The sequence below is a fragment of the Pieris rapae genome, chromosome 7 (genome assembly GCF_905147795.1).
Source record: "Pieris rapae chromosome 7, ilPieRapa1.1, whole genome shotgun sequence".
Taxonomy (NCBI): Eukaryota; Metazoa; Arthropoda; class Insecta; order Lepidoptera; family Pieridae; genus Pieris; species Pieris rapae.
In genome coordinates, this window is record NC_059515.1 from 10080349 (window position 1) to 10103175 (window position 22827).

A 22827-nucleotide genomic window follows, 5' to 3' on the forward strand; every position below is an offset into this window, starting at 1 on the left:
GGACTATAATACAATGCTTTTAATCGTTATAATTTATTTTACCCAAAATCCTGATAAAGCTTATTAATTCTGATAACGCGATATCAGTGATAAAATACTTTCTTTTTAATGTTTGTTTTGCACTTTTAATCATACGATAGTTAATCAAATATAGGTAGATAACGATCGCCTAGATTGTATGTTAGATAGTTTTTTACCACTTTATGAATAAACCGCGGTTTAAATATGTGCATATATGTGGTTTTCAATGGGGGTTTATGCCTTGAATAAATATATGTCATTGATATACAAAAACACTGTACGAAAATAGTTTTCTTAATAGGTGAATATGGTATTTAAAACTACTATTTCAGTCTCTTCTTATTTCAGTTTTCTAAACTTAAAATTACCATCAGAATTATCTAACATTCAGATTTGTTATTACAAACAATATAGTCCAACACAATTACAACCTTATTATAATCGAACAGCGTCTGTATTCCTTTGATTCGATTACCAGTTTGATTATCATAGTGGCGATAATTTTAGCTATTTTTACGCACTTATTATTGTGTTTTAGAATTTCAAGACTGCCTTGACCGGTTTGGTTTGATATTTTAATCAATATACCAAATCAGATAAAGGTGTTTATAATGTATATTAATATAATGAGGAAGGCTAATAATTTAGCCACAATCAGTCGGAAATGTTCTTTCTCCTTTACTTACAGAGTAAACATAATTTGCCAGAATGAGATCACCGAGTACTTTAGTTCAAACCGAACTAAAAAGAGCTTTATGAATTCGAGTTGAGGAGTTCCTTGCTAATTTCCAGAAAGTTTTAAAATTTCTTAATTATTGACAGGAATAAGACAGTTCTTAATTGGCTTAATCATTATAATTTCTACGCAATGATTTTAGTATACAATATTTGATTTTTGGATAATTTACTAATTGCAAAACTATTTAGGGTTAACATGTTCTTGATCATAAAAGCTTTCAGTAGCTTTGCGAAAGTTCCTGGCTTTGATTGCCAGAAAAAAACTTTTTTTTTGTTGACTCGTTTCCTCATCGGCGTCTGTTTCATAAAAAACGCAAGTTCTTGAATATTAAATAGTTTTTATTTAATCTACAGAACAAATCTTGCAAAATCATCACACAACAAAATAATCTAAATATTTAATCAAATACTGTACAACAATTTATTGGGAATTGAGCCAACAGTTGCTACAGCATGTTTCATTTAGTATGCGTATTGCATTCTTAAATCTTCCCTACATATTAAAAAGCGACGAAACTATATAGTTTTCTTACTGCTGGCAACACAGAGTTGAGGCCCAATTATAACTAAATCAGAGCAGTGTTGGCCTAGTGGCTTCAGCGTGTGACTCTCATATCGTAGTTTCGATCCCCGGCTGTGCACCAATGGACTTTCTGTCTATGTGCACATTTAACATTTGCTCGAACGCGGTGAAGCAAAACATCGTGAGGAAACCGACATCTCTTAGACACAAAAAGTCGACGACGTGTGTCGTCGGAGGCACTGGAGGCTGATCACCTATTAGATTTAATAAAAATGATCATGAAACAGATTAAAAATCTGAGGCCAAGTCCGAAAGAGGTATTTGCGCCACTGATTTATTTAATTATAACTAAACCAGGGGCTAAAGACAAAATGACACTGCAGCAGGCGTTATCGACTCACGCCAAATGTGAGTGTATGGGAATTATTAGATGAAAAAGCATGTATCAATGTCATTCACATACAAATTCCGTTGGCGCTAGTGGGTCACGCCTGTTGCAAAGTGATTTTTTCTCAGTCCCTAGAACGCCGAGTTATATTTTCCGGTCTCCAGCGTGCTCATATGGCATTTTTTTCTATAGGAAATGTTTGGTAGTACGGTGAAAATATCAGTCCTAAACCAAAGAATCGATAACATGATTCAAATACTCCATCCGATCTCTTACTTCATGTACTTATCTTTACATAACTGAAGTAGAAACAAACGAATCAAAAACGTATCATAATAGTAATTTTAAACTACCTATTTGGCGTTTCTCTACGATAAAATGTATCCCCTAATTAAAACAATAGGCACTTAAGAAAATTCTTATTTTTCCTTATCAAATTTGATTTGTTAATCAAAGTAACGTTGAATTAAAAGTAACTTCCTGCCGGACGCAGATAATGAAAGAGTATCAAGCTTAAATAATTGCGTAGATAATTGACTTAAACATGTTATATAAGATTTTAATGAGACACCTGCGCTTTTAAATTATAATAAAAATTGCATGGAGCTGTGATTTATTGACAATTGGAGATAGAATTATTTACCTTAAGAGGCGATTAAAATCAACATAAATTATTAACTATGTCCGAGTGAGTTGTCTGATTGCATTGTAACAGGTGTATAGATATTTATAATCACTAGGCGATCAGGATTATGCGATAGTGTGATCTGAAATATAATAGTACAATTCGCGTCTATTTACGTTATCATATCAATGTAAGCAGTTGTATATAAAATGTTTAACAACTATCCTACATAAATTATTCATCACCACGTTTGTTAAAAGCGTGGAAGATTCCTTAAAACGTCAAGAAAAATCAAACGTTTACAAAGATAAACAGGAAAAATAATAATATAAATAAAGATAAGATAAGAAATGGTGTTTAGAAAATGATCTACTCTAGATGTGAGATTATTCTATTCTATTCATAATTTTACCTACAGCTAATAAAAGTAAAATTACACATTTTGGTATTTCAGAAACATAGCAAAATATTTAGCTGTCAGAATTCAACTGAATTGAAAATAAGAGTATAGTTGATTTACATAGACAATAGACATTGCTGTCTAACGTGATCGTGTCACAATCGTTCTATTGTTTTAAAAGTTAGGCTTCAATAACCTTGATCAAATCGACCTAGATATTCGGTGCCATCCTGTACATTAGAGAGTAGCAAGGATGCAATGTGCACGACTGAATTATTCTAAAATTCTCACAGCTGACTTGCGGTTATCAAAGGTCGTTCGAATTATCTTTATTGTTATAAAAGGAATGTATGTAATGTTAGTATTCGCTATGTAGTTAACGTTAACATAAATATGTTTAATATAAATTCGTTATGTTAGTATTGATAATGGTTAAGCATAGTGTTGTTCAGTTTTTCATTAATAGTCTATAAAAATATTTTTTGTTATTCGTTTCAACCAGTGTCTCTACGTGGTCCCAACGAATCAGAATTTTTTTTTCATTACGTTTTACTTACAGTGTATCGTTTACATTCCGTTTTGAAGTTATGTATTTAAAAACAATATTTGGTTTTTGTTTGAATTAGTGTATATATATCTAAGATACTATGAGTATAGAGAAACTGAAAACTGCTTTGAATGCTATTATTATTATTCGATACATTGCGATTATATTTACTTTATTTGTTGATTATAGCACATTATTAACTTATATATTTATTTTATCAAAATCTATTAATATACTCACGCTAGTATAATTCTAACGAAGATATGAAAACATTAACACAGATGACACTTTAATGTATTCTTATATAAACCTGTTTTTTGCTATGGCTATGTATTCTTAACCATTAGGTTGTTAGTTCGAGTCTTGGGAGTGCGTCAACAAGGAAAGAAAACATTATGAAAACTCAACACGTTTTACACCAAAAAACAGCCGCATATGTCAGGCATCTGATCTCATCAAAATCATAAACCCTACTATCATAAAAGGCCAAGAAGTCAGACACAAAATGTGGAATCAAAGGATGTAACGACTAGCTTTTAGTCTCCTATGTCTAACAGTATATATAATAATTTTAAGAATAATATAAAACTACCTAAGTGTTGTTTTTGCAAGTAATTAAAACTTAATACATAAGTTTCCTTAATAGCCAATTAATAAAAAAAACAATTAAAAAGTAAATTACCTGAGCTGTAAAAACCTAAACAATATTTAACTTCGTCAATGTTATTAATTGAAAAGAAAGAAATATTTCTAGAATGTTTAGTTACACTAACATAGATTGTGAATAATTTAAAGATACAGTAAAGATTTAACATACAAAAGTGCTATACGAGAACTACAATGGTTAAGAGATCGAAGCACATATCTTCAAGAACTTACAAACATAAATGTATAAATTTAATAAAGTTCACAAATAAGAGTGCGATTTTACATGATTTACAATCTAGCCAATCTAGCAATCTACGTACAATGATAATGATAATGCTAATAAGTAATTATGACTTAATTTTCAACAATACTAGTCAATAATTTTAACTAAGATAATGTTCATAAACAGTCATAGTGATCTATAATGTTTTGACACTATATGTGTCTGAAATACCGAACTTGAACGACGAAGATACAACAGGAACAATATAAATGTAAATATTTCCAAAATTGACTCACATCCCTGAGGTGGATTCGATCTGCTGTGACAATGGGGTGTCTGTCTATGTGCACATTACCCAAAATCATCTCATCATCAAGGTATCACTTATTCCACGTGGTCTAGTATCAACAAAAATTTGAACCTGGCAACCCTACTCATCAGCAAAGAAAACAGAGGGTGTAAGCCGAGAGAAAAAGCCGGCATAAAATACTCTCGGTACTCTTTTAAAAAGTTTTACTTTAAAAAGCAAATCACCAAACAATACTACAATATTTAAAACTATGATGATGGAACATATCGTAGGGAATCCGTAATGTTTTAGACCCCAAAAGTAACGGCATGTGTTAGGCACAAAAGGCCTATTAAGAATTAATAATCATCAAGTCAACATGTACAGTGATTCTTGCCTTTTTATAAATCTAAAAATTTACTATTTCGTTAAATGTCCGTAAATTTCAGTACCACAGATTGCTATGTATTATTTTATTTATTCAAATGTTGGTCGGAGGTATATGACCGCTGCTCCACGTCATACCTCAGAGAATGAATTACATTTCGTGTCTTGTTTTCTCTATATCCAATACAATACAATACAATATTAATTTGCGAATAAATTAATAGAGAATTGTCGAAACGCTGTGCTCTCGCATTGCTCTAGCGTGACGTTGCGTGTTGTCTATGGAATTTATTTTACATTTTGGGGTTTAAATTCAGTCCGATAGTTAGTAGATACGTTATATTTCCCATCCTATATTTATATATAACTTAGATATAACCTAATTTAATATAACTTATAAAGAAAATTTATATATAACTTTTTTATCTTAATTATTTCTGAAATTATTAGCTTTTTTTATTTAAAATTAATTTAAGTCAGATCTCATATAGGTTCGGTTTTTATTTAAACATACGTTATATTCCCTATCCTGTATTTATAGTTACAATGTCAATTAATAAGAAAATTTAGATATAACTTTTTTATTTTAAATATTTCTGAAGTAATTAGCTTTTTTAATTTGAAATAAACATTAATTTACCATCTTATTTAACATGCTAACAATGTGTTTTATATCTCTTTAAACATTTTCATTTTTAAAATTATCTTATCGAGTTTTAACCGAAGTGTATGTTGATAAATTTTAATTATATTTAACGCCCAATTTTAGTTTCTCTTATTTAAATTACAGTTATGTGAGAAAATATCTGGTATGAAGAAATAATTTCTAATTTATAATATTATAAATTTATTGACAAATAACAAATTCTTTAAACATTGCACAGACATCATCACCTGCCACAATAATCGTGCGTCCATATGATCCGCGTCGAGTAAGGGTGTTACAACGGACCTCAGAGCAAGACTGATACAGATTACTGTGAATGCATTGTAATAAAGAAAATTATAAAACAACCACAAAAATCTGTCTTGATTTAAAACTGTAATCCATATCTAATTTAAACACAGTTCTTCATCATATTGAAGGTCAAACGTGCGAAGACATTGTTTTCTTATTATAAACAATGATATCTTATAATAAATTACTTGATCTTATCATTTTATCTAGCTATCGATTTTAGTTATATTACTTTCTATTGGGGCCAAGTTAGGAGGCTAATTGATTAATTTATTTATAGAACTATTCATATTCAAAAAGATTTTTGAATCGCGCGATATATCAGGATGTTCAAAGTCATCTATTAGCAGACTTTCCATGCGGCTTGAACCCTTGGCGTGGCGTAAACGCATTCAAATGTATTAGGAATACTCAAATGCTACGTCAAAACAGGAGGTCAACAATTCTTGGGGTAGTAATGCATAAATAATAGATTTCTGACCCAGTTCCCACCCAGACTTCATGGAGAAAGAAGTAGTAAACAGGGAAGTAGCCAGAATAAAGAACTAGATCAATTAATTGTTGATTAAAGTTTTATTTTCTAACGTAAGCCAGGCTATATTAAAACGTAGTATGTACCTTATCAGTGTAGTGACGTAAAAGTCAATACCAGATTTGCGGCAGTCACTTCCTATTTAAATCTATTATGTACGTTTAATTATATAAAATATAAAGACGTAAAAAAACCTAATGTTAAAAATTATTTTAATGTTTTAAATCCAATCCACTTCATAGCAACGCATACTACTGCATGACAAAATCGATTTTGTGTATTGTATTATGCAATTGATTTAATACAGCCCATAAACGATAATTCAGTTTTAATACAAAATTTAGTGGAAGAATAAAGTGGGAATTCTTTGAAAATGAAAGATATATCGCCTGTCGATAAACAGATATTTAAACAAATGTGATGTAATTTTCCAATTTAGGAATTCCAAACAACAACAATATGTGACAATATTAGTTTTATGAACGTATTTATAACGCTATTTTGCGTCGTAGTTTTGTATCGGTGACATTATCATTCTTGTTTTCTTAGCATTGATAAATATACTGGCAATTCCAGAATTTTCCATTTTTCCCGATTATAATTACACTTATCGAAGTAAAATAGATATATACAAGATAATGCATTATCTCGACACAAGTGCCTAATTTCACTCGATAAGATAAAACAAATATATAGAAAAGTACTGCAGTTTTTTTTAATTGAAGGTCAAATTCTAAAAAAAAGGAGAGATTTAGAAGTATCAGTACTATATCATATTAAATGTAGGAATATTTTAATTAATATTAAAATTCGCTTGTATCTTACAGTAAAACCACTATTATTTAAAAACGAACTTATCAGTTGAAAAATAATACATTAAACTGGGTACAAAATTCAGTTAAGTGTCAAGTAATAAACTCAATTGAGTATCAAGTTTAAATTATGGTACTGAATTTGTGGTCATTTGTAGTAACCGCTTCCGCCAACTTAAATTTGATTTTATTTTAAGTATAATTTGGTACTATATGTGCACACGTCTTTCGCAATAAATCACGAGCAGAATTTCGTTAAAAGCCACAAGTCCAGTAGCATTTTCCTGTCCATGATAAAAACACTATCTTAGAACGCAATACGATTAGCAACTAGGCTGCATTCCGACAAAGGTTGTGCGTGCCCTCACGTACTACCTTCGGCTCCAGTAATCGTGTCAAACCACTGATAAGGACACCGCTTCCGTCCACTTTTCATTTCACCATGGACGTGAAATCGGCCCGACAGTGATTCCTACTTGTGGCGCCCATCTGCTATTTTATGCCTATGTTGTAATCAACCAGAACAAACTTTCATTTAAAACGAAAACCTAAGAAGCGTGACAAATCGCGTCGAATAGCCGACATATTGCATTATTAATTAAAAGGAAATGTTTATTATACATTACAATGTACGTGAGCAATGCTAAATTTATAAAAATTATCATAAATTGTTACAAATATTTTTACGACTTGAATAAATACTTTGAACATTGGTGGAGTAAACAACGCGATAACAATATCTATAGTATATTTATATCTATATTATATTTCTTAGAGAGAACTTAGCAACTGCTTAATTGAAGCAAGCGACTTGAACAAATTTTATTCGGTTGACTTGAAATAATATGCCAAAAATGTTTTCTTGGCGTCTCGCTCGAGTTGTAACAGCGTCGAAGCGCATTTCAGAATTACTGTCAATCCCGTGACTAGGCGGACGTCCCACGTAATTACCGGCATTGGGAGGCGATTTGTCACATGATTCGGGACTCACCTTCATGTCGTCGAGCAAGTCGCAGGCGGAGATCAACGCCGCGGTGTCGGGAGTCACTTTGATTACGCCCATGGTTGCACAATACGAGATTCTAACACAACGGAGTGCCGTTTAGGTGTTATCCCGAAAAGTTTATAAGCGAATATCCAGTGGTTCTATTTAGGGACACGATACGCGAGACGTTCTCACGCAGTGACCGAGCCGCGCGGACTGATTGACTGCGAGCGCCGGTTTCGACGCGACTCGAGTGAAAGGGTCGCGACGTCACGGCCGCGATAACGCGCCAACTTGTTGCTACACCTTCCCTCTCTTTTACATTCGCTAATATTCGCTATTTTCGTCTCTTTTTTACGAGTTTAGTTTAATTTTACGTATTCACACATTGGAGTACGCATTGGTTTCACATAATTCTCTGCGATGCTTTGTTAAATTGTATCAGTTTTGAAAGAATTTCTTAATAAATCTTGGATTTATTAATTATCCAACTGCTATAATATTAAAGAGCAACGAGGTTGTGACTACGAGTGACGTAGTAATGCTACGAAAAATTTACTCCGTAGCGATGACGTAGAACGCTCTACGTAACAGGAACGGATGTGACGTCATACTCTCACTTGATAGTAAATTAGCAGGAATCCATTGAAATGTATTCTACATATTAGCTGGGCGTAGTGTGCATTTATTCAAAGACTCAATAGCCTGTTATTATTACTTGAATAAACGATATATTTGTAAAAACGGCTTTTTGAATAAAACAGGATTGATCACCTTGACAGATACAAAGCTATGAATATATCAGGTTTGATAATATTAATGTCAACAACTCGATCGATAAAATGTACTAAAGTTTTACTGATGTTGATTTTTTTATAACATAGTGTAATGTGATTTTGAATATATGTACATGTGTGTGTTACCAGTTTTATTAACATTTCTGAAAAATAAATTGAAATAAATTTTCAATCAGCTGATTTCAAACCTAATACTTTTTTTTAAATTATGTAGTTCTCATTTTGTTTTAGTGTTTTTTAAGCGTTAACATTTGCCTTAATCTTAAACAAGTTACAAATGTTATTAAAACTATGTAATACAGTATATATTCAAAGATAAATAATATTTAAAAAAGAAATTATTAAATCACAGATACTGAGTATAATAAATACTTATATATACCAATTAAGCTAAATAGAAAAATACTTAACTATTATTTGATAGTTAAATCGATTAAATAGATGATCATAAGTATATTTATTCAAGTTGATGTCATTCGTATGTAAATTTGGCGAATAATTAATTTTATGAATTAAAAATCTGCATGTTTTCACATTATATTAGAACCGCTTAACTTTAGTAAATCACTTTTTAATTCAGAATGTCTTTCTTGAACTTACTTGTTCAAAGTATATTATTATACCTGTTTGTTACACTGTGCATGTATTTTTATATTAAACTCAATCTTAAAATAACTTTATTTATATAGGTAATTAAGTACACTTATGAACGTAAACAGAAAAGATGTTATTCTAAATTTAAATTGTCTACCAGTTCGCAACTCAAGGACGTAAAGTGGGCAAGAAGAATCGGCAAAAAAATCACAAAGTTGAGTCACATAAATTGTTTATACATATGCAGAAAAGACATACTAGATCAAATCCCATCAAGTAGTTCAGAGTTCTGTATTGCACACGACACAGAAGCTGCGTTTAGCAGTAAGACAACACATTATTGATCGATATAAATGTTGATGCGTTTTATAACAGTCTGCCCAGTTACTGTACCTTGTTTATCATGCTCTTACGCCCGAACCCAATAATTAATCAACAGATTGTTTTCAATCTGTGATCAGACCGCGATAGTCGATATCTGCAATTACCAAACCCAACGAAGACAGTCCATTTTTGGCGACGGATTGAATGCAATCTCTTCGCTCTTTACATTCATACTTGCTAATCATTACAAACCAAATAAAATAAATATATTATAAACCATACAAATAATATTAAAATATACATGTCTATATTTAAAACATACCAAATACCTTTTATTATTTTAAAAACGGGTGTAAGTAAAGGATCGTCCATCTTTAGATAGGATTTTGGCACAGTGGAACTGTGCATACAAAGGACTATCCACATACACCGATCCGACCTACCATGGCTTGTATCGACAGTTGGCTATTACAATCCGTCGATTGGTTATTGGCACACTTTAATAATATTTGAATAAATTCTCAGATGGTCAAAAATGGATAGGTTATTGGGTTTGGTGAGGTTTAAGTTTTCATTTAGTTTAGGTTATTATTGTTATTTTATCTTTTTATCTTTGTAGTAACAGTTAATTAGGAATTTTAGATTTTTAAATTAGATTTTTTGAGTTTATTTATTTAATTAAATTAAGTGTTGTTTTGTTTGCCCCATCACTACGAAGCGGGTTATGGGCAAGGCTCATTTATGTGACTGTTTAGCAGTATTATCTTTACTGCACGAGTATTTTTTCATTGCGAACATTACATTTTAAATGGAGAGACAATTACTTGGGACTCAGATTGGGAGTGCTACTCTGCCCCACTAATTTAACACTGAAAACATGTAAATCATCTTTCATAAATCTATACAAAACGTGTTATATTAATAAAAATTGTGCGTTTTATTGGTCTAAATGATATAATATCAAACCTGACAAAAGCCTCGATAACAATATAGCCATCCTTTTCGCTTACTATTTAAATAAAGAGATAGCGATAGAACAAGTTTTTATGTTGATCTTTACATTGTTTACTGGAACGCGATATTTTTGATTTCTTTTTAGTCCGTTTACTATTATAATAAAACAAAATACTGTCGGGTATTTTCCGATAAATATATTGACATTTGTATCGATAGTAGACCTTTGATTGCACCTTTCTTTTTTGAATATTAGTGTTTAGTGTATAGTGAGTAATGAAACTTAATCCAACAGTTTGTTTTTGATTGCGTTTGACGTATTTAACTTTTGGTAGAACTTAGATTTTTCCTTTAGAAGGTTAAAATTATAACCGAAAACTACGAATACCAATAATATTGACTGATAGACTTGTTGCTGACGCTTTGAAATCGACCTTTCCATCTGCATTATTAATTAACAATATCAGCATCATCATAGAATCACTCAAAATTAATTAATAATATTGTACAAACTAAATCTTAAATATATTTAGCTCGAACACCGTCATAATTAAATATATCTGTCTCCCCTCATCACAGGGTAAACACAATTAGATTAAGGAAATAAAAGAGATCTTTACTTAAAATAGTGAGATGAGGGATATGTTTAAAAACTTATAATCAATATCAGTTACAAATACATATCGTTTCGTATATAAATATAGACTTTTACTAAACTTTAAATATTGACTGATAGAATTTCTGAAATACTTGGCAACACACAACATGTTACTCAATGTAAAAATACATAACTGTTATTTATAAATCAAGAAATAACGGATAATAGAAACAAGGATAATAAGCCAATTTTACCGAAAAATTGATTAATATTTTAGTTGGAGGAAAGAGTGGACTTCTTCATATGTCTGGTGCGTACTGGCAAGCCTTGTTATAGGCACGACTTTTAGGCAAATAGGACGTGTGTTTGAACCCTAGCAATGCACTACTAACATTCAATTGTAATGTGCACTCAACAATACGAAACGTATGAAAGACCTGACGAGGAACTCACGATCTTCTCCAGCAAGTTTTTAATTGTACAAAAATTACCAAATAATGGGACTATTTGGTCATTAAAATAATTTTAATGTGGCATTATGACCATTTACGTAAATCTGGTGAGGCGCGAAGTAATTTTCGTGTTTTGCACGTTTAAATCTGTCGTTTTGAATTGCTGGCATCAATCATACTGTATAATTATCTGTTTACCTCTCTCGTATATCTTGTTCGCCTTAGAAACATATTAATACAAATGTTAATAAATATTTGCGTGATAATAACACAATTCTACATAAGAAAAATATACAAAATAAACATTTTCGTATTGTTGAGTTCTGTCAAAAGAAGGATAAAAGGTTATACATATTGTCAGAAGAAAAATACAAATATGTTCAATAATACAAGTGTAGTGATTCGTTAATATACAATTTTGACGTTGAATAAGGCATTGACAGGCAAATAAAAAGGTACCAATGGCACCAACCTAGCGGAAAAAGCCTAGGCCTTGGCTCTTGTAATGAAAACGAAAGTTAACGCAGATTAAAAAGTGGGCCGTAACTCAAGGTAAATAGTGTTTATTTTCATAATCCATTTGTTCTTGATAAGATGATTCTATAATAATAGGATATTGATACGCAATCACGCGATTGTCTTTTTTTGCCGCTGTAACCGTCACTAGCTGAATTAATTTTTATTATTCTGTTATTTATACAATGTAAGTAATATATTTTAGGTAGGTACTGCTACACTACTTTTTTACATAGTTCCAACATATTTTATTTTATATTTAATGAATTGCTTCTAATTTTACATTTAGTGCCAGTTCTCAAATCAACGGTTCTCAATCAGTTACATGTTAAAAGATAGTATAGAAACAGGTGCATTATCTTGCCACAAATAATCTTAACACTACAAACAATGTTTATGTAACAACATTTTATCTAATCCCCTTTCTGCTAACCTTGTACTTGTGACAGATTGAAAAATGTATAATATTTTTAATTTTACCGAAACTTTATATTGAATAGAAATATGTTTACCTTTTATAAGAATATGAATGGGCTTGTAATAAACAATGTTAAACTATTTATTTCTACAAATCAAACCCTTGTTTTAGGCATATTTAATTTTCCTTACAGTGACCATATGGGCCATGAAGGTGATTTATTTAGTGAATAAAAACTAGCAATACTACGCTCGTACTACATATTATACCCGCTGCATATATGTACTACATTTTTTTCTTGATTGGGCGAGTATTATATAACTAATTGGAGAATTATATTTAACTGCGAAACAAAAAAAAAACATATGAAGAATATTGGAGAATTAACTCCGTTGGCAAATACAAGTCTGAGATATTGTCTTGTACTTCAAAGCAGAATACAAAATACCATCTGTATCACCTCGACGTCCATCGTATCACAGTTTAGCGATTCTAAAGCCAGTTTTTATCATCATTATATGGAATTAGCTGCCCACAGATATATCCCAACCAATTCGACTTAGGGAGATCAAGAAAGCGTACCAATTCTTAAAAGGCCGGCAACGCACTTGCGAGCCTGGCAATGTGTGTCCATCGGTGGCGGGCGGTATCACTTTGCTTCCTGCTATTTAAAAAAAAAGTACATCAAAATGAATAAAAATGACCATTTAGACAGAACACGAATATTTTGCATACGTATGGATTAATTTTAAATCGGTAGACACAATTAGAGTCGCAAGGTTGTCGCAAAATGCCAGTCACGGATATGCGCCGACCTTGGAAGGGCTAGCCCTAGTACGCGGATACACCCAGCTCCGTTAACGCTGTTAATAATAATCATATATGTATATATATATATATATATATGTTAGACTGAATAAGCGGCGGCTAATTTCTATTTAGCCTAGTTTCATTTTGTGGCATTTTTACGAAGACAACTCAATTCCATCACTCTCTTGAACTGATGGGAAGGATGTGTATTTGCATAGAGACATCGAACCAGTGGTGATACCTGGAATGTGTGTAACCATGCTGTGACCCAACTTTTTGACTTAGAGTTACGATCACTGTTTGTATGATGATATGGTTAACGTATAATTTTATAACGCCCTATTCCCGAAGGGATAGACAAAGACCGCGGATCTCGACTTGCAACAATCCTGATATACCTCTCTCGCTTCATCCACCTTCATGACATTCACCATGCAATATCGTTTATAGGTACATTTAACTTGTCCCTACAAGGCCTACCCGACCCGATTTCAGATCCATTCCCTTTCGTATCCTTGTCCTTTACGTCTTCTTTTAACCCACACTGCTGATACAGTAATAAAAATTAGATTATTTTACTTGTATAGTATTGTCTTTTATTAACATAACTTTTACACATTTAATAAAACACTTTTTTACGGATTATAGTTATGTATTATTGTATTTAAACTTATAATTATTTGGACATAATTTTAAATTCAAAAAATTTATTTTACTTGTATCTACTTGTATCAAACTGAGGTATATTCTAGGCAGTCATTGTATATGATGTTTGACATGACAACTGAGCGACTTGATGCGACGAGAACATAGATTGTTAAAGAATACAGTATTTGTTGTCAAATTATACAAAGAGTTGACAAAACAAGGGTTACATATATGCCCTATAAGCTTTTATTCAAATGAATATGTAAGTGCATAAATTATAATATGTTAAACACTATAACTGCTATTGCATTCTAATGACAATTAATGCAGTCAGATTATAATTTATGGTAAGTTTCAAATTATGACATACACCACAAAAATATAGGTTGGCAATAAACTAAGAGAGAAAGAAAGTAATATTTTTTTTGAAGAGCGTTTCATTTCTTAAAATGCCGGTAACGCACTTGCGAGCCTTCTAGCAATGTTAGTATCCCTGGGTGGTGGTATCACTTAATATCATAAAAGCCTCCTACCCGTTTGCCTCCTATAACATAAAAAAACATATTGAACCCTCGAATTTTCAAAGCTAGGAAAGATTATAAACTCTGTGTATTGTCTAGAACAAATATACTACGAATCTTTATAAATAAAAGTTACTTTGGTGGCCTAAATACTAAATTATCACTATCATAATTATTCAACATTACGGTTTCATTATATTATCTGTGTTTGATAAAAATAATACATTTGACAACTTTAAAATCTATTTTGTAATATTAAAGAGAAAGCAAATTATCTAAATCTTAGTTACTAACTCCAATGGGGATTGGAAGAGCAGTAAATACATCTGTTTTATTTATATGTATTACATGTTGATTGTAACAGTAACATTTGTTGTTGCCATTAATAGAATCCAAGAACTTTAGAATAATCTCAGGTAAAAGGCGGAAGCGGTTTGCTATAAATTTTACATTTATTAATTACCTGTTTTACATTCAGCTACTGATGAAACTAACATCTACAAATCAATTCTTCATAAGCTTACAATGGGCAGAGACGACGAGAACTTGGAGAAAGCGATCATGGAGGACGGCAAAAGATCACGTGACCGTTCACCAACCAGATATACCGATCATGTGAACGATCTTCCTCAAAACTATACATGAGAAAAGCGCTGAAAAAAAACTAGTGGAAACAGGTAGTCTGCTTCAGATGGTTTCTTACTGACCACAACGCTCAGACATGAGCTGCCGATTAAAAAGAGATTTTATATTAAATGATCAACTTTAATATAACAATAAATTAATTAAATTAAATTATTTAATTTCAATTCTTTAAAAGCCGGCAACGCACTTTCAAGCCCTCTGAAATTGAGTGTCCATGAGCGGCGGTATCGCTTTTTCAGGAGATTCTCCTGCCCGTTTGCCCCCTATTAAAAAAAACTGGTTTTAATATTGATACTTCAGAAACTTTTCTAGAAAAACAATCGATTATACTGTAGTTGATTATTTGTACAAAATACTTGCAAAAGATTTCCTAACTATAATATTTCAAATACTTGTATCATAGGTTATTAAACTAAAAATAAACTAATAAATGCAAGTTATTATTAATAACCTTTATAAATCGTGGGTAAGTTTAAAGGTGTTTAAAAAAATATATTGATTTTAATTAAACTCGGTCAGGGTCGAATAACAAGCAAAAATGTCTTACAAGTGTTATTATTATAATCGATCGTTTAGATTATTGAGGCCGACTTTATTATTACCTTTTACTAGATACAAGATACGTAACTATGTCAAATTAGAATATTACTAATACTCCTCTCATAGGGACAATTACGGGACACTGTTGAATAAACATTTTTCGTCCCCTTTAAGAGGCTCTTTTCTCCGAGGCTCCGAGTAAAGGCACTCCGTGAATCGTGCGAACTGCCCAGGAGTTTATGGAAGGGCAAGGCTCTAGGGCAAGGCTCTAGGCTGGTTTAATTAGCCAGGACTAGCACATCGGGCCGAATGGGCGTCTAAGTACAGAAACTGTATCAACACTAAACTACATACACGCACAACTAAAACGCCTAAATGTTAAATTTCGTCTTGTCATTTCTGCCTAGTCTCGCTACACATTCCATATTCCGCAGAAGTTAATTCTTTTATCGTCTACGTCTTGAACATGCCTATAATGTTACTTTTTTTAACGCAATTTGCATTAATTGCGTTTGCCCTCTTATAATCAAAGGCTTTGTTAATTCAGTAACTATTTCGCAAGTTTATGAAATTTCCTTGAATAATAATAATTCCTTTTCAGAGAACAAAGATCTATATTGGAAAGTACAACTTAAAACCAATAAAACCTCCCACGCGTAAGGCTGTGTCGAAAACAACTTTTATGTAAATATTATTAAGTGAATAACAATTGTTAAACTTAAATATTGAATTAATTTCTATCTTACAAGAATAATGTTTTGAATGTTACTACGGTAAATAAACAAGTAATTTTAATACCACTATATCACATTAGATAATTGTTGTTCAATTATTTGCGTCATTAATTGAACAGGATTTGTCTCGAGTCGACCTTCATAATTTCTAAACCGTTGACCGGAACTCGATACAATAGATGGAATTTGTCGGACATTTTATTTATAATTTACATTTTATTGTTGCACAATTTATCATAGTTGAAATTTTTGTATTCTTATTACTTTAAACACATAGCAATAATGTTACAAGGTACAAACAGTTATTTATACATTATAAAAAGGAATTCTTACAGTATTTGCACTTAGATATGTTTTTACGGATTGGGTTATATCTATCCATAAAGAGGGTTATTCAAGAAAGGACGTCAAGACAGAATACGAAATACCATCCGTAGAATCACGATGTCCGTCGTTTCACAACTAAGCGTTTTTATGGCAGTTCTTAAACGCGCACCACCACTGCAAGCAACTACTCATTGAAGTATTTCCGAACCAATTCGACTTAGGATCCTTCAAGACGTACCAATTCTACTCTACGTAATATGTAATGTTTTGACTGCCAACTGTAGTAGTATATTTTAAACTACGTTTCTCAAATGCAGACACTCACAATAGCTGGTAAATTTTATAAGCAAATACATAAGAGTTTTTATCTATTTATGTATAAACTGACCTACCTAACTGTTTACTTATTTATAAGTTATACTACGTATAATTGTTAGAAGCTATGCTTTGTAAATACAAGGCAATTATGGTAAACATAACTGTGACAAGAAATTAAAAAGTAAAAATAATACAATAAAAACGCTTTTAGATTTGAAATATTAAGAATAATCAAAAATACTAGTAATATAGCGCATTAGGTATAAGAATGAGAGGTGCCTGAACTCCTATATATGTATATAACTGTTTACTGTTCTTTAAACTATACGCCAAAAACTAAATTATTTTTAACAAACATTCCAGTTAAAGTCATGTCTAGATTTAAAAATATATATTATTCAGTACTGTTAGCAATCTTGATTCCTGGAACTATAATGTAAATCACTATATATATTTATGAATATTGTCTTCATTAACAATTAGACTCGAAAGCCATAAAAACCTAATCTAACACCGAGGTTGCAGCCTTCAGCTTTCCCTAAGGTAAAAGAATAATTACTATACGCACTACAATACTACGAAATGCAATGATAGTACGCGTAATTCCCAGTATCGGCTCAAAGCAAGGCCAGTTTGTTTACAATAGTATTTCATTCTTGGCGCGGCCTAATTATTTCCATTACTTGGCAAATGAAGAGATAACTTAGATTTGTTTACTATGGAAAATATTTCTTAATACATATTTATATATTAACTGGCGTTGGTATGTTTATTAATTAAAGCAATACATATGAGACTGTCTGTGAGGCGTATGAGAAAGATACGTTTCTGTCCCTGCAAGATATGCCAACGACCCTAAACGGTTTGGCAGAATAAAAGGGATTTTCAAAAGAAATTACAACACATTGAGAATGTGAGATTTCATGTCAAATTAATTTAATTATTTATATTTAATATCTTATTAGATCGTGTAATTAAACAAGTAATTACAACTTTAGGAAGTTACAACAAAATATAACAAACCAACTTGTTCTTTCAAAATTTTGCTCATTAAAGCTATTTATAAACATAGTATATTTATGTTTGATATTAAATTCTTATGTTTGATTAGAAAATAATGTTAAGCTCTCTCTATACATGGAAATTAATTAAGTAACTTTGTTTTAGCAACTTCTCAACAAAAATAAGTTGTTTATAAGAGTTATCATTGAAATTAGGCCTATTATACATATCTCAATTATGATTTTAAAATCTGTGTATAATAACTAAGACTTCAACAGAAATAAATTAAACTGCTGCTGTGCGGCAATATGTATTGCTGGAAATTTTTCAAAATTATTTTATCTTTTGTGTATTAAATCGCGGCCATGACTTTGAAAACTTGCGGTGGGTTTGATAAGCTGACAGATGATAACGGTTATTTTATAAACAATACCATTTCTACTCAAGGACATTGGAATTTTTTATCACCTAATATTTGATACCGAATTTATATGTCGTTAAAAAAGTGGCACTAAAACTAAATTTAATTTGATTTGATTTGACTATATGACCTCAAATTTCTGTATCTGTTTTAAGATGTTTTACAAAAAGCAAGATCAGCTTTATGCCTGGAGCACACCGTCGCTCTAAGGTTAGAAATATGCAGGATATCTCGATGTTTTCCTTTCAAATCAAATTAAAAATCATTTCATCATTCATATAGGTAACATAATGAACACTTATGAACGTCAAATAAAAAGAAATATACATTAAATGATTCTAATTTTACATTTACTGTCAGTTTATCGCACAAGCAAGTGTTAACTGCACAGATAGTCATTATTCGGTATCACCGTCTCTGAGTTGAGAGATGCACGCTCAAGCCACTACGTCGACACAGTTCTTGAGGATCTATGTGAAACTCTCTCGATTCCTCTAGTCTTATATTATTCAACAAGCACCCTTGGATGCTTTAAATTTCGCGACTGTAAATTCATACATACTAGCTGTTTATATAAACCTGTAAAAAACTTTTCTTTGTCTAAATAGTTTCACAGATTATATATGTAACAATCACATTTATAGTCTGTACAGTTTATTTTAAAATTTGTATATTAACCAAAATCGCTACTATTTATAAGCTCTCAGATGGTGTTGCAGACTCGTTACTAAATATTTTGAGAAACAGAAAGAACTTACGCTTAAAAGATTTTTATTTGTAATTGAACATTAATCAACATTCAACGTGGGCGTTTATTTCAGTACGCTTTTCCCAGATGAATTTAAATAATGGAAGATTATCCTGGCATTGTTACGAATTTAATATAAGAATTTTATCAACCGTACAAAAAAAATATTGCTGACGACTATGTATACTCTGTGGTGCAAATTTTATCGTGTTTGTATTCAATTTTAAGGTTAAAATTATTGTGTTTACACACAATAATATTGTATCATTTGTTTCATTAAGTCTATAGTTTGTACGCCCACATCTTAGTAACAAACTAAATTAAAATTATAAACAAACAGTTTACGCTGCGACACTATTAACACGGGTAATACTCACATAACATCAAGCTCCAATCAGCTCCGTTCTTTCTTCATTTAATAAATATTTTTATATAAACAATTCAAGTAAATTGAGCCGTTAACTCCAGAATTAATTTTAACGTAACTTAATATTCCACAGCCTTCAGCCATCAGTTTGAATTTCTTTTAGAACAGGCTGTATGACCTTGAAAGCCTTTTACTTATAAGTTGTCCATTTGAATAGCAGCTGTCATGTTGGATACACTTTGCAATTATCATTAAATAAAAAATAACATTTTTAAGGCGTTTTTTTAGGCATTAACAAGTAGGTTTGACAGTATAATTTATCCGTAATTGTTTACAACGTTCCGCAATTAAATAATTAATTGAATCTTTATTTTGTGAGGAATTTATTTCATAAAATACATTTCTCAAAATTATGCTTTATACAAACTTAAAAAATATATTTGGAGGACTACATATGTGTTACATATGAAGCAGTGTTGGCCTAGTGGCTTCAACGTGCGACTATCATTCCTGTAGTCGTGGGTTCCCTTGCTTTGGCTTTCTATGAGCGCATTTATTGTTCGTTCGAACAGTGATGGAAAACATCGTGACAGAACCGGCTTGCTTAGACCCGAAGTCGGCATGTGTCTGATCACATACTTCCCTGTTTAATTGTTTCCCCACGATGTTTTCTTCACAGTAACTAGTAAGTCCACTGGTGTACAGCCGGGAGGATCCAACCAACGAACTGCATCCTTGTCGAATGTAAAATATTTAATTAGACACAGCAAAAATCTTTTATATAAAATGCACAACACTTAACGACTCGTAAAGTCACAATCGATTAAGTACAAATGGCCCGGCATAATCGTTTAGATGCACCCACTTATAATAAATATTATTTAATTAAGACAATTAAATGTATTGCTATGGCAACGGGTGATGACTATAACTGGAAAGAATAAACAGTAAAATCAATAGACACCTCCCAGGGTTTACGTATGGTTTAATATCCCAATGCATATCTAGACATAACAATTCCTGTTATAAATTGGCAGGCGCTAAAATTATTTCAAGTTAATATATTGAGAAGCTCTTTATTTTAATTGAGGTGTATAGGTGAGGAGTAAAAGTGAAGACCATTCAATATTATGCATATCTCCAAAAAGACTTTCGCCTAAAGCGAGTTGTGGTTGCCTTGGATTGGCTTCCGAGATTATTAAGCAGCTAGTGTATCTACATAATACTTATTATTTTTGCGTGATATTCTTTTTGGGGGTCTTATATTAGATAGATAGCCAAGATAGCTTTTATTTGCTGATGTTAATTTCTCTAAGAATCCCTCCACCATATGAGACAAGACTCACGATTGTCCATCACCACCAGTCAACCACCAGAGGTTTTGAGGAAATATTTGAAGAGGCCGAGAGGACTTTGACATTGCTTAGCAGTAACAATTTCGCTTTTTCAAATCTTTTCAAGTATTAATTATTATCGCTTGTTTAATGTTTAATTTCAGTTTTCTTTTTTTAAATTAATGTACTTATGATTTCTGTTACATATATATTGTTTATCTAAAAGAAATTTCATAATATATAAGTTATATGTAAGATTACTAATAAATAAATAAATAACAATAATACCTATAGATATATTAATAATTCATTATCAAGAAAAATAATAAATGAACAATTAAGAATTTTTCATTCCTGTGAGATAATAATGTAATAATAAAACAGTATACGGGGTCAAAAAACTAAAGCGAATCGATAAAAATAATAATGTTAGGCCAGGCTTGTTTCTACGTACAAGTATCTGGTGATAAAATGACACAATGACTTTGATTTATTATCAATGTTTACGATTACATTAAAGCGTTTTTAAAATTTTTCGTTGAATATGCAACTTCACTTGTATGTATTTTATTTTTTTGTTGGTTGATTTATTCCTTAATAATATCATAACACTAATTAACACTAAAGAGCAGTGTTGGCATAGTGGGTTCAGCGTGCGACTCTCATACCTGAGGTCGTAGGTTCGATCCCCTGCTGTGCACCAATGGAGTTTCATTCTATGTGCGTATTTAACATTTGCTCGAACGGTGAAGGAAAGCATCGTGAGGAAACCGACATGTCTTAGACCCAAAAAGTCGACGACGTGTGTCGGGCACTGGAGGCTGATCACCTACTATTAGATTAAAAATTTTTTATCATGAAACAGATTCAGATATCTGAGGCCAAGGCCAAAAGAGCTTGTAGCGCCACTGATTTATTTTTAATATCGTAAGACTAATCCGTTTATTAACACTACGACCATAAACCAGATACAATATATTCTTACAGTACATTCTTTGATATACGAAATGTAACTCGTATTTTTAATAGTAGTAAACATTGAATTTATACAACAAAGGTCACTTTCAGAGAGCAATTGTTGCGCACTCATTATTCACGGCAAACTCGACAAATAATATAGAAATTTAACATCGCCAAGGTCGAAAATTCCTTGCACATTTCCAACCATGACAGCGCTGCTGCGATGAAAAATGAGACGAACCTTTAGTAAAGGGACAAAGGAAAATGATACTCGTAAAGAAAAAACAGGATTGAATTTGCGCTTATTTCGCAAAAACGTTTGAGTGATTATAAACAAGGGACGGTTCCGGTGAGCGGTTTTGCGGATACCGGTTTATACAGGTTTATGTGGATTTGGTAACTAAATTTCTAACATAATTCTAAGTTACAAAGTACAAGGTTTGTAATGTAAGGGACGGTAATTTCTCGCTAGCTTTAAGTTTTCAAACTTAAATGTTCCTCACATAAATAAATAAAATATAACACAAATATAAAATACTTGAACATATGATTTTATTGCACTTGAATGTATCAAGAACCTTTCGCTCAAAACTTTGTTTATTTATTTTATTTATCGAAACCAGTTGAACAAAAAAATATCAACTTGTTTTGATTCGATAGTTACTAACTTGCCAGTTCATTTATTTACTACTAATTGTTATCGAAAGGTTAAATATACTTACT

General features: G+C 31.5%; 1 protein-coding gene across 2 annotated transcripts in view; it reads right to left on the bottom strand.

Moving 5' to 3' along the window:
- Positions 1-22827, bottom strand: part of LOC111002785 (terminal nucleotidyltransferase 5C) — a 143011-nt gene that overhangs the window by 14177 nt on the left and 106007 nt on the right. Inside the window, exon 1 of one of the 2 annotated variants that reach the window (XM_022273003.2) lies at positions 8083-8314. The exons of the other annotated variant lie outside the window; for it this stretch is intronic. Coding sequence (XP_022128695.1) covers positions 8083-8154 — 72 coding nt within the window. The 5' untranslated portion in view covers positions 8155-8314. Of the gene's footprint in view, positions 1-8082; positions 8315-22827 lie in introns of those variants that run through there. 2 annotated transcript variants of the gene reach the window in all.